This window comes from Colletes latitarsis, chromosome 10 (assembly GCF_051014445.1).
Source record: "Colletes latitarsis isolate SP2378_abdomen chromosome 10, iyColLati1, whole genome shotgun sequence".
Classification (NCBI taxonomy): domain Eukaryota; kingdom Metazoa; phylum Arthropoda; class Insecta; order Hymenoptera; family Colletidae; genus Colletes; species Colletes latitarsis.
Genome location: NC_135143.1, coordinates 23,224,837 through 23,239,071, shown reverse-complemented (window position 1 = coordinate 23,239,071; position 14,235 = coordinate 23,224,837). Strand labels below are relative to the sequence as shown.

The 14,235-nt window shown below is 38.3% G+C and overlaps 1 protein-coding gene and 1 long non-coding RNA gene across 3 annotated transcripts in view; one reads left to right on the top strand and one right to left on the bottom strand.

Moving 5' to 3' along the window:
- LOC143346425 (uncharacterized) overlaps window positions 1–14,235 on the top strand; it is a 316,064-nt gene that overhangs the window by 83,715 nt on the left and 218,114 nt on the right. For both annotated transcript variants that reach the window (XR_013080418.1, XR_013080417.1), the window contains exons 5-8: window positions 4,876–4,925; window positions 5,674–6,049; window positions 6,116–6,168; window positions 6,262–6,334. This is a non-coding gene — a long non-coding RNA (uncharacterized LOC143346425). The remainder of the gene's footprint in view (window positions 1–4,875; window positions 4,926–5,673; window positions 6,050–6,115; window positions 6,169–6,261; window positions 6,335–14,235) is intronic.
- The window catches only part of Sol1, a 556,981-nt gene continuing 551,076 nt past the window's right edge, over window positions 8,331–14,235 (bottom strand). The window contains exon 13 of the mRNA XM_076774500.1: window positions 8,331–13,590. Coding sequence (XP_076630615.1) covers window positions 13,529–13,590 — 62 coding nt within the window. The 3' untranslated portion in view covers window positions 8,331–13,528. The remainder of the gene's footprint in view (window positions 13,591–14,235) is intronic.

Genomic DNA, 14,235 nt, shown 5'->3' with positions numbered 1-14,235 from the left:
CCATTTCTCCAACGCAACCCGCCGGGAGCCCGAAGGACCCGACTTAGGCTGTCTGACAAAGAGAGAGTACCTGAGACAAGATCGACTTCCGCTGGAAGGTATGCGCTTCCGCAGAATACGGAAGCTCCACACCTTCCAGCGAAGAACCATGTTCCCTCGACCGAGCTACCAAAGGAAGGCGATTAGATCTTTCGGACCAACTGGACGGCCGATCACATGTTTCCTTCATTGAAACAATGATGATCGAAGCAGGGAACGAGGGAACGAAAGGAAAAGAAGCTACTTGTTTATTAATTACTTGGCATGTAACGAAGACGCGTACAATGAAGTCGGCGAAGCTTAAATCTACATAATCATACCAAGTAATTATTTGGTTTAATATGGGGTCGAAGCTAAATAGTGAGAGACGCGACACGACGCGATGCTGTACCGTACAGCGGATCTTCGGACCGAATCTACTGCCCTTGCTAACTCGATCTCTATAGGAAGATGGGTGCTGCAACCTTGAATCGAGGTCTCCATTTCTCCAACGCAACCCGCCGGGAGCCCGAAGGACCCGACTTAGGCTGTCTGACAAAGAGAGAGTACCTGAGACAAGATCGACTTCCGCTGGAAGGTATGCGCTTCCGCAGAATACGGAAGCTCCACACCTTCCAGCGAAGAACCATGTTCCCTCGACCGAGCTACCAAAGGAAGGCGATTAGATCTTTCGGACCAACTGGACGGCCGATCACATGTTTCCTTCAATGAAACATTGATGATCGAAGCTGGGAACGAGGGAACGAAAGGAAAAGAAGCTACTTGTTTATTAATTACTTGGCATGTAACGAAGACGCGTACAATGAAGTCGGCGAAGCTTAAATCTACATAATCATACCAAGTAATTATTTGGTTTAATATGGGGACGAAGCTAAATAGTGAGAGACGCGACGCGACGCGATGCTGAACCGTACAGCCGATCTTTGGACCAAATCTACTGCCCCTGCTAACTCGATCTCTATAGGAAGATGGATGCTGCAACCTTGAATCGAGGTCTCCATTTCTCCAACGCAACCCGCCGGGAGCCCGAAGGACCCGACTTAGGCTGTCTGACAAAGAGAGAGTACCTGAGACAAGATCGACTTCCGCTGGAAGGTATGCGCTTCCGCAGAATACGGAAGCTCCACACCTTCCAGCGAAGAACCATGTTCCCTCGACCGAGCTACCAAAGGAAGGCGATTAGATCTTTCGGACCAACTGGACGGCCGATCACATGTTTCCTTCAATGAAACAATGATGATCGAAGCAGGGAACGAGGGAACGAAAGGAGAAGAAGCTACTTGTTTATTAATTACTTGGCATGTAACGAAGACGCGTACAATAAAGTCGGCGAAGCTTAAATCTAGATAATCATACCAAGTAATTATTTGGTCTAATATGGGGACGAAACTAAATAGTGAGAGACGCGACGCGACGCGATGCTGAACCGTACAGCTGATCTTTGGACCGAATCTACTGCCCTTGCTAACTCGATCTCTATAGGAAGATGGATGCTGCAACCTTGAATCGAGGTCTCCATTTCTCCAACGCAACCCGCCGGGAGCCCGAAGGACCCGACTTAGGCTGTCTGACAAAGAGAGAGTACCTGAGACAAGATCGACTTCCGCTGGAAGGTATGCGCTTCCGCAGGATACGGAAGCTCCACACCTTCCAGCGAAGAACCATTTTCCCTCGACCGAGCTACCAAAGGAAGGCGATTAGATCTTTCGGACCAACTGGACGGCCGATCACATGTTTCCTTCAATGAAACAATGATGATCGAAGCAGGGAACGAGGGAACGAAAGGAGAAGAAGCTACTTGTTTATTAATTACTTGGCATGTAACGAAGACGCGTACAATGGTCGTCGATGCTTAAGTCTAGTTTAATTGTACCAAGCAATTGTTTTGTTTAAAAAGAGGGGTGAAGCTAAATTCTGGGAGACGCGACGCGATGCTGAACCGTGCAGCAGATCTTCGAATCGAATCGACACTGCCCTTGGTAGATTGATTTCTATTTCTAGAAATCGATCCATCATGGACAGGCGACTAGATTTTTCGGACGAACTGGACGGCCGATCACTTGTTGCGTTCTACGAAACAGCGGTGATCGAAGCGAGAAACGAGGGAACGAATATACGAGAAGCTAGTTGGTAAACAATTGCGTGGCACATACGCGGATACACTAGAGACTTAAAATTAACGTCGAAATTTTAGCTAGCAGATTCGGATCTAATATTGAGAAGATAGGAGAAAACGAGACTCCTATTTTCTAAATTAGTGGTACCAAGCAATTATCTCCTTTAAGAAGGGATGAAGCTAAATCGTGGGATACGCGACGCGACGCGATGCTAAACCATGCAGCGGATCTGAGGATTGAATCTACTGCCCTTGATATCTCGAGCTACCAAGGGAAGGCGATTATATCTTTTAGACCAACTACACGGCCGATCACTTGCTTTCTACATTAAAGCAGTGGTGATCAAAACGGGAAAAGAGAGGACGAGAGAAAGTGAAGCTACTTGGTCAATAATTACTTGGTAGGGCGCGGTAATACGGACAATAGAGAAATCTTCGACGTTAATTTTAATATTCGCGACGAAGCTTAAGACTAATGTACTTGGAATTAAAGGTCCCTCGGCGGATGAATCCCTCTGTGGTTGGATCCCTTGGTAGTTGAATCCCTCGATGATTGAATCCCTTGATGGTTGAATCCCTTGGCGGATGAATCCCTCTGTGGTTGAATCCCTCGATGATTGAATCCCTTGTTGATTGAATCCCTCTGTGGTTGAATCCCTCGATGATTGAATCCCTTGATGGTTGAATCCCTCGGCGGATGAATCCCTCTGTGGTTGAATCCCTTGGTAGCGGAATCCCTCGATGATTGAATCCCTTGATGGTTGAATCCCTCGGCGGATGAATCCCTCTGTGGTTGAATCCCTCTGTGGTTGAATCCCACGATGATTGTGTCTCTTGATGGTTGAATCCCTCGGCGGTTGTAGCGTCCTCCCTCGATGTCCTTGGAATTGATCTACAATAGATCTGACCTGAAACAAAAACTGCTACTTGTGTTAGTATCATTAAAGAACACTTAATGGAGCTGATGAAAATCTATAAGTTGGACAACCTACGAAATTTAGAAACAGTCATACCTAAAGAATTAAATGATGTATGTTAGTATGGGTCTTATTCTATTAGCAAGCAGTGTACTTAGCAAAATGTCCTAAGAATATTACAAATAAAGACAAAATAAAAATTGTAGTTAATTAATAAACGATGCTGATATACCTAGCTGGAGTCAATGAATTGTACGAATTGAGAATATTTTTATCGAGTCAGAATCGGAAGAGAATGAACGGAACGTCGAAACCACATCACAAATAACATCAAAGTAAAAATTACAATTAATCAACTGACGATACTGATAATCGGAAGAAAATGAAAGGAACGTCGAAACCACATCACAAATAACATCGAAGTAAAAATTATAATTAATCAACTGACGATACTGATAATCCGAAGAAAATGAACGGAACGTCGAAACCACATCACAAATAACATCAAAGTAAAAATCATAATTAATCAACTGACGATACTGATGTACGCAGGAAAGAGTCAAACGATTGTACGAAATAACAAGAAGTGAAAGCAGTATTTTATCGTACATCGTCTTTCAACATTAGTTCTTGTTAGAGACAGACATGAATTCCAGAAACAATCGAAAGATAGAAACAGTAAATGACCACATATACTTAAGATACCACTAGGATTGTCAAAATTAATAATGGAAGAACAAAAATGACCAACAATTCAAGAGAATATCGATAAGGGAAACATCCATAGAAACGAAACAGAAACCAGTAAATCAAACAAAATCAATATTTCCATCAAACGGTACTCAGAAACATACAAGTAAATTTGGCATCAATAAAATAAGAGAGGGGGAAAATTTGAACAGAGCTCACCACTGACCAGCAAGTAGACGCAATTGGTCATCACAAGCTCACCATTGGTCAAGTGGCCAGTAGTGGTCAGCACTTGTCAGTTCTGGTCACTAGTGGTCAGCCCTGGTCAGCCCTGGTCAGCCCTGGTCTCCCTGGTCCCCCTTGGTCAGCCTAGGATGATCCCGGGATACCCACCGAGCCAGGAAGTCCGCCACCCTTGGACCCCCCCGCGAGAATGAGACACGTAAGTCTCCGCATGAGCCTTTAAAGTAGTGGCGGAGGAGTGGGGAGAGCACAGCGTGTGTCAGCCATCTCAAGCCGTCCGGTGGACAAATTATTTCGCGAAAAATTATTATTTACGCATACTGATGGGCCCTTTCATTATTCATATACCACATATTGTTAAGAATTGTTTAAATTATTGCGTTGGAATGTTAAACAATGCTAAGTTTTATTTATAATTGTTTAATTCACACCATCGTCGAGTTCGTACTCTGTATGGAGTTTACATGCAGCGATTGGTATTCTTGTAAAAAATTATTTTAATATTTGTTAAGATTTCGTATCGCACGAATCAATGATTAATACCATTACCATCGCGACATCGCGTTTTACGGGCAAAAAGACAGATTTCTCTCGCATCGCGAACGTTACTTAGGGGCAATCTTTCTAGTTCCTCCTACTCACGTTTTCATTACGATCTCTTGCAATACGGTTTCGATTTAATCATTATTTAATTATAATAATCGTTTATGTTCTTTAGTGGATCTTCATTTCGTTTCGTTTTGTTGAAATACAAGACGTGTTGAAACATGTCAAGACGTGTCATGACGTATTTCTAACCTTTTGATATTTCTTCATTATTATCAATTATTGTTTAATTATGATTTAATTTGTATTTTATTTCTGTTGCAGTCTCTGATTGAAATTCGACGCCATGGAAACAAATTTTGGAGGGAATATTGGTAACGTTTAATCAATTATAACGAAAATTAACATCCATATTAATATTTATATATTTTTATTTCTTTATTACGTTATTCGTTGTAAGCATGATCATTGTTAAGATAAAATATGGAAATCGTTAACAAACTTTTTATCCACTTCGATATATATCGAAGTATACACAAATGGTGTCGGTAGATATTAACGATAAGTTGAAATAGTTTATGTTTAACTGTATTCTGATCGCGATTGAATATTTCCAAGTGTTATTTATTTAATTGATTGTTTATATTTCTTTCTTTATGAATTGTTGTAATTGTAATTTGCATACATTTTCGATGCAAGTTTAAGAAAACGTAGAAACTACATAGTTGGAACTGCAAGCATAAATAACCAACGAACTTTAATTGTTGCAAATTTCGGAATATTTATAAAAATTACGGGATATTCTAACGTTCGATAAAGTAAACATAATCATGCTTACAACTCTAACTATAAAACTTAGTGATATAATATTTATAAATTGAATAATTGCTTATACTTAATTATTTTCGTAGATCATATTTTATCGTTAAAATTCTCATTGATTGAGAATATTTCGCCTTCGTGGCATTGAACTTTTACGTGGCAAACTATGTATACAGTAGTACTAAATGAAGCATTATTTCTGTTGACGAACTCTTTTAAGTAGAAGAAGAAAGAAAACCAGTAGGCAAAGCACAGGTGTGCTTGTTGTATTTCTTCCATCCTGTGTCTCTTTCTTTTCAGGTCTTTCTTTCCAGGAAATTTGTTGGCCGCGCGCAATGCGGCCAGTAGATTCAGTGATGGCGCGTAGCAACAAGTTTGTTTCTCGGGCAAAGTGACCCCAACGTACGTTGTCGTTTACAGTGTAAGGCAAACGCGAGGATAGAAGCAGTGTTTCGAGCCAGACTCGCGAACAGAAAGTCGTCCCAAACGTAAACGTCATGAGCTCCCGGACAGCAAATCACGATCGTGCTTGAGTTTAGTTCCTATCGGTGTCCCACAAGAGTCGGCCACGATTCTTATAATCTCCGTTACAAAGCAGTTTAGTATCAGTCTGGCCTGTTTACCGCGCGGTGACGCCTATCGTTTGTGCCTGGATTTCGTCCAGCTAAATGGCACGGTAAGGGGTTAATCAAATTAATTATTTGTTCAATTTGAAATTTAAACTCCTCGTTACCGGAATTAGAGTCAGTGCATCACTGAAGAGCATTATTGGGCGGTGCTCCACGAGCGAACAATGTAAGTATAAATTTATACTTTCAAATTTGTTAGTTAAAAATCTTTATAATTTTAACAATAAATTCTAATTATTTTCTTGCATTTTTCTTACAGTATCTGGACCTGAACCTAACCAGCAGGACCATGTTGACTGATGGAGGACTAGGATGATTTCCAGTCATCGCCGGTGAGTCGCATTTTGTTTGTGTTCCTCTGGTCCCCAACCATGTTGTAGGATGAAAGATCCGAATTAACATGGGTGACCAGTTGTATACTTAGTATTTTTGATTAGTTAAGTGACCGCGGGTATTTTTAATACTCGCGAGTAGTGACATCAACTGTTATATTTTTTAGAGCAGGTTGTAGGGTCTTTTTGCACTCGCGTTTCTTAATGTTACAAATAAATATAACACAATTTTTACAAAATATAAATGAATTAATATAATGTGAAAACAATATCACATGATCGAGTAGAACATTAATATAAATTATTAAATATTGATCGTTTACTTAATTAATACATTTGAGTCAAAGTAACATGCATTTTATACTAGTTACATATTTGAAAAATTTACTTTGACAACAGAATCGACTTTGAATTTTTTAAATAACACTTTATTAAATTTGTTTCAATAATGAATTTCAATTCTCAAATAAAATTATCATAAAATCTTAATAAAGTCTTTCATTTTAAATAATTAAATTTCAATTATAATAGTTTTACTGAATAATAAATCGCGCTTGACAAGTAACCAAGCTTGTTCAAGTAACGAACGGCTTTTACCTTCCCTCGTGATTGTTCTCACGTTTCTTTGTTAGAAAAATAATTTGGCTAGTGCAGAGTGACGTTTTACCGTCGTGGAAACTATTACGTTGCTTCCTTCTGACGTTCGTCTCGGTTCTAATTGCTGCGGATAATTATCTCAAACAGTTACACTCAGACGTTTGTACGACGTGTAGGCGTAGTATTCTCATTTCATAGCTCCTTAAGCCGAAGTAGGAGATCTTTCTTTGCTTTAACGATCTCGCGGAGTTACGGGTGGAATTTAACCATCTTTGCGGTGTCGTGGCTTGCTACCGCGTAAAAAGAACACCGAGAAACGGAGAATGCAAGACGTGAATTTGATGAACAGGTTTTCGTGGTAAATCCACAAAGCGGTCTCGGCCAGCGAATGTCTGCAGAAGTTTCTGCTCATTCGATATTCTAGTCGGTTTTCAATGTAAATGGCTGGCGCGATGGCCAGTTCGAGCGAAGCTTTGCTATTGCGAAATTTTACGAATACAATATCCATCGGATCTCAAATATATTGGTCTCTCTGGAGTCCTTTACACTTCTGACAATGTACACGAAGCCTCGAAAAGCTTTTGTTTACGAACGTTTTACTTATCGACGTTTACTGTATCTGAACTTCAGACTTCCATGAATTTTGAAAGTAAATAAAAGTCAGTCCACCTTATTTTATTACTACAATTAATCTTTTATAAAATTACTATTTTATTTGATAAATCGAATTAAGATCACTTAAATACAGTGGTACGTGTTAATAATTTGCACGCACCGTTTGATTTTGTTTAGCAATATTTTCTCCTATATTTAACTTCGTGAAAGTATTATAAAATTTTTGGGGCGAGAGAAATGTTATAAAAATTAAATGGAATTGTGGTGAATTCACCTACCTTTAGAGTTACACGCTATGCCGGTTCCGTAAAAGTTCTGTGTAGATTAAAAATATTTCGCGCCTTTTATTTAACACGTGCACGAATTCACGGGTACATGAAAATTAAAGTTACGCGTACTTCAACGTCTCGTATTATTTTTATACGTTAATACATGAACGCACGTATTGTATAAATGTATGAAGTTAAATTTATTGTAATGGATGAGATTATAAAAAGTTAAATAACGTCTGAGATTTACTTTCAACCTGAAAATATTACGGCATAAACTTTTAGTTGGATATTTTAACGTAGAAACAAAAATTCTGGGAAATGGTTAATGATAAATACGTGACAAAATAAAGACCGTGTCCTCTATGATTCTTTCTGACATCTTTTCTAAATTTTCATGTAAAAAGACACGCACAGATCAGAGAGGCCAATATATTGTAAGCAATATATTGTAAGCAATGAAAATTAACTAAACGAACGTGGCGGGATTTTTGGTAAGAATTATTGACTACATATAACTTTTTGCTCATTTGCATTTATTAAATCATTCCTTACTTTTCTTAAATAATGTTCTGATAATGTATTATATTCGTATTGCAAATAATTGAATATCTCTTATTACTAAACTTAACACAAACTATTCAATTCTATTCGGATTAGGGTCTAGTGAAATGAAATGTATGAAAAATAGAATAAAAATCTCAGAGTGTTAGTTGATAAAGGTTAGGAGTATTGCCCGATAACATTAATCGTAGTTTCGGGAAGATTTCGATCATTTCAGGTCTATTTGAAAGTACTATATACAACGCATGTATACAACGCATAAGATATGAAGAAAGTATCATGAATAAACTAAGATTATTAATTGAAGGAGTTGGTAGAACTGATTGAAAAGAATAAAAAATCCTAATAATCATATCTCTGGACAGTAATAATTTTTAAAACTCATTTTCTGTGTATTATAATAGATATTAACGAAGGAATACTACAATTTTAATCTGCAAATTTTTAGAGGCTATTATACCAACCTAATTTAGTCTCTAAGTAACTAAGATAAAGATATCAAAGAAGAAACCTTCGATACTTACAATCAACACTGTCAATAATTCATATTTTTCCTAATTTAAAACCCAATCTAACTCAGGTTCAAAGTGCTATAATAAATATATCGAAGAAGAAACTCTTTAATTATAATCTGTAAATGTTTATTATTTCATTTGCATTTCTTAATTTATAACCCAACGTAACTTAGGCTCCAAGCGCACTGATAAAAACGGTAAATAAAAAAAACGTTTCGATAACAATCTGCATTTGCTGTTCCAATCTTGCGATATAGACCTCAATTTAATTATTAATTTCAAATACTTCCGTTATGGATACAACGATCCGATACGTTTACTCTCAAATGGTACTCGAAGTCATCGAAATCAGCTCGTCGTTGAGAAAAGATATCCACGTGTTACGTTACGGATTCGTATGCTAAGATTTATTAGGACAGTAACGATGATTGCATTACAGTTCAGTAACTTATGCGTGAGATGATTTGGCAAGAGCCTCAAAACAGAATAAGAAAATACATCCGCCACCAGCGGATACCATAGTCGTTGCTCCGATCAACGTACGCGCCTTGTCCGGAGCACGACTATGATGCTTTTGAGTAGTTTTAACCGCAGGACAAAGTGTGTGGAGCGCCCCAGGCGCGACTTCGTTAACTTGCAGATCTGAGTGACACACGGCGTGTAAGGATAAAAGTTTCTTTTTTCTTTTTTTTTTTTTTTTATTTTTCTCTCTTCCTTTCTTTTATTTCTCTCTTCGGTTTCGTTTCGGGCTCAGGAACTTGCTGCTAGGCTGCCCCTGAACGTCCTGCCTAATTACGGAGCACTTTTTGTTGTTGAGTCGTGGATTCGCGATAGGTTCGAAGTGTTTTTAATAAACTATTCAGCTAGTTGAGTCGTCCTTGTACACATAGATCCTTCTTAAACGTATAGAGTCGTACTAATCGTCGCGAGCTCAACGTAGGTGTCTCGTCGTGGCAAATTAATTCTGCATAGAACGACAATAAAGTATTCTGACTACGTTCGTAAGCGATCGCGTATACTGAATCTCTTGCCGTAGACTCTGCACAGCTTCTAATACGGTCGTTAATTTTCATCCGGGCATTAATCGCGACACGAAACAAACGAATTTATATATATGTATATATATATATATATATTTATTTATATTAACGATTTTATCGCCTTAAGTAAATACGGTAACGAAATAGAGTGCGGAACGAAAGGGCACAATCAATATCGTAGGACGAAAGAAAGATCAGTCCTGAAAGGAATTACGTTCGCGATTACGCGACATATTCGCGTTCTTACTGCTAATACCACGTTCTCCTTAATTCGGTACTGATCTTTCTTTATCGTTAGAATAGACTCAGGTGGGTACGAGCGAAAGCTACGACTTACCGTTTTTTTCGGTTAACTCCGTTACATCTGAGCTTATCGGTACGGAATAAAACGGCACGGCAATGTATTTAGTAGACAGCAGCTCGAACGGATTAAATGTAACAGTATTTACAACGTGATACTTACATACAAGCATTTCATAGTGCCGATTTAGGTGTACAACTTCCTAATAGTGTTTTTCGCCGCCTTCATCCCTTATAGACAACATATAAGTAACAACGAACGGAAGTTTCATAACTTGCTCATATACATCGTACAGTTCCGTCTTGTACTCTTTCTCACACGCTTGGGGACGTTCAAATCGTAATGGCACAGTCACGCTAATTTTCCGCTTATTTTTTTTTTTTTTCGTTATCCTTTTTTATAAATCAATCAGAAACTCGGGAGAAGTAGTCAACGCATTATAAACCTATTAAAAAATATTCACAGTAGTCTAACATACACAATGACAGTATTGCTCTACCTATACTTACGTATCACGGGGATACATAAATTTGATATCGAATTCGTGAGAGTTCAATCTTCGTGAAACGGTTCGTTCTTTCCTTTCGCGTTAACGACGAGCGTAGACGATGGTCGTTTTCCGTTTTTCGGTTTTCACGCGGTTTGAAGCACGTTCGTTACGCGGTTTATTTTATCGACGCATTCTCGACCGACGTCGTCGTTGTAAAAACCACGCGACCGTCATTGTCGCTGTTATATTTCTCGCGATAAGCCCGGGAAACCGGGCACGGCTTGTAGTTCGCGGAGTTTAGAGTTTGAAATAATTTTCTGGAAAAGTGGCGGATCTTTGTGTGATAAAGTTTCGCGGAACTATCGTTAACTCTAACGTTAATGACTTTCTGCCCCGACACCGTCGATGTCTCTCTTCGCGCGCCACCCCCGTCGCTTACATCGATCGTTAAACATTTATCTTTATCGATTGCTTGTTACGTGGACAAAGTTTGAACGTTGAAATTTGTGTATCGTATTTCATCCACCGACTACAGTTTGTTATTTTGTTTTTATTAGAGTCTGGCAGTTTGCACGTTTCGTTGACAGTTCAGTTTTCTTTCGATCAGGAGTCGTGTTTGTCGCGAGTCGTTCGATGTTTCAGTGGGCCACGAAAGCATTCCTGTTCTGTAAAGGTTTCGATTTCAAATGATATATATATTGGATTAGAGAATTGTTAGAAAAATACAGTTTGTTATTCGAAAATAAATAGTAGAAAGATTGATGCTCAATTTGAAATCCGGCATTAAGTGAAACAAAATCGATTTCGAATATAATGCTTATTACGTATATAATATTCATAAAATGAAGATTAAAAATATGTGAAATTGCAAGTATTTATTTATTAAATAATGATATTTAAAAATATGGGATAATATTAAATTTGGTCGAAAATGTTTTATTGCGTTATTAATGCATTTATATAATGGAAATACTCCATAAGCGTTAATCGAGATGTTTCGCGTATGCGCGTTTAGGGAAAAGAAAGTTCATTAATCAATCAATCAATTTATTAATCGTCGCTATTCGTGCATTGCATAAAATGTGTGCAATCGAGTACAATTATATTTAATATAGTATTTTATTCATATAAATATATAAATTGTATAGGTATCGTGATATTTTTTGCCACCATTTTTAAATACGATTGTATTATTGTTGAAAATTTCAAAAACGAATCATATTTTTATATGAAACGAATACTAGCGTAACTCACTGCACGAACAACTTGCATTAACTCATACTTGTTTGCATAATAAATTAAAGAAAAGATTTTGCAATTATTTGAAAAATTTACATCGCGTAAGGTTATATTAAACATGTATTCGCCTCTGCAAAGCATTTATGCGCGTTCAGAAAATTATTTCAAACCGTTTTTCGATAACGTTATTGCTCTTTCTTCGAATAATTCAATGTCGAACATCTCCCCGATGCAATGACCATCCTTAATATTACTCGTTCCAATTAACGAACACACATACATATTTTATTAAATCCGGCTAATTAAGTTTCCACGCTGAATTCGAATCGTTACCGCGTTTCTCATTTTCTTTCGCATTTGATCGTATCGAAATCTCGATCGAAATCCGTTAATCGTAAATCCTCTTCCTTTTTGGCCAGTTCGAACGTTAATTCGTAACCGGTACGGCCAAACTATTCATGATTCCATGAATATCTATATTTTTCTCACGTATATTCAGACTTGTATACGTTTCCTAATAAAACTAAGAAGGAATGGAAACATCACAGTCGTATAGAGGATGTAATAATAAATATGTCCGTAGTGTATCGTGTATTTAGGAAGGCGAATTTTTTCGTGTCTCTTTGTTCACTGTACGGTATGACTTTAGAGTAATTCGTCGGACAGATAGTTCATAGCGATTTAATAAATTCGTTTACGTACGAGGAGGAAAACATTAACAATTCAGCACTTTTGAATACGTCGCGCTACAACGAATCATATACATATCCCATTACTCGTACAACTCCCCTAATATCCTCTCTTCGTACGTGTTCATTAAATTAAGTACACTATCAGGGAACTCCTCAATGCGAAAATACAAAGGTTACGAACGTGCATGAGATTTGGTTGAATTTAACGTTTGGTTCGATTGTACCGTGTACTTTGGTCAGTAATACTGGCCACTGGAATGGTGTGAGTACAGTTCCAAGAAAGAAAATTTCTTATTGCGTCATTAGAAATATTTCGAAAAATATTGCCAAGTATATGAACTATAATTTTAAGTTATTTTTAATATTCTAACGTAGGGGCAGCCATTGAAATTGTGGAAAGAATCGATTATATTAATCTCGTTTGCAAACTACGAAAGGAGAGCGATAGCTCGTATTCCAGAGAACAATTTAGTATTCTCGAAGCAAGTGAACAGTAAAAAGGAATTATCTCTCACGAGGTGCATCGAGGTTCGTGAACTTTTGAATTTTCTTGTCGAGAATTTTCCCTTGGTAAGTTCGAATACTTTATTGCCAGTAAGTACATATCTCCATGGTAGTCATCGTAAAATGATGGAGAACGATCGTCATTGGGTTAGAGCGGTGATAGACCTAATAAATGAATTACGATGTCCCGTGTGTCTTTATGGTGAACGGCCTTCGTATCCCTTTGGCAATATCAATGGCTTTTGCAAACAGTGCAGCCACTTTCCTTGGTACGCCGAATACTGGAGGATTTTGGATGGCTTCTGTCCTCGAAGTTATAGTTCGTTGTAAATTGAGCCAAGACCCGTCCAAGTAGTTACCGATCGTGATTAAAGCGAAACTCGACCAAGGAGGAGGGGGCTCGCGAGCACCAGCACCAGCAGCGTTGTACCTTTAACAAAAAATAAAGCAGACAGACTTGTGATTACCTTGACGCGATCGAGATAACGACGTTCTAAAAATCTTTTTACGTCCTAAACCCAGGATGGTCGACATCGATCCAGCTCTCAACGTAAGGAACAGCGGATACACGGCGCGATAACGGACATTCGCGATAACAAAAATAACTTCTGATACGCGTATCCGCTTTCCTTACGTCTTCCTGTAAGTGCTCGTTCGGCGAAACAACCGCGATGAGACGAGGTAATAGCAGTATCTAATAGGATCAAGCTCAATATCTAGTCACGAATGTCGAACAACCGAAGGTTCGTTTCGTTTCGTTAACGTCGAGTAGTATGGGCAAAACTATATAGAGTTAGTTAGAAAAGTGTCCATCCACTGCATAGTGCAAGATTTTTTACAGATTTAATCTTTACATTATAAGTAACATTCGTAACGCGTCTATTTATGTACGTATAAATTTGTGGGCTCGAATGGGTACCTGAGGCATTTAAATTCTCGGGCAACCCAATCGTTCCGAGTAACTCGACACGTCCGAATTAATTCGGAAGAGGAAGAAGGCAGCTGTAAGCAGCACGGCCAGTAGGGCAAAATCGGAATTGTTTTATAATTTATATAATTAGGGGCTACGCAAAAT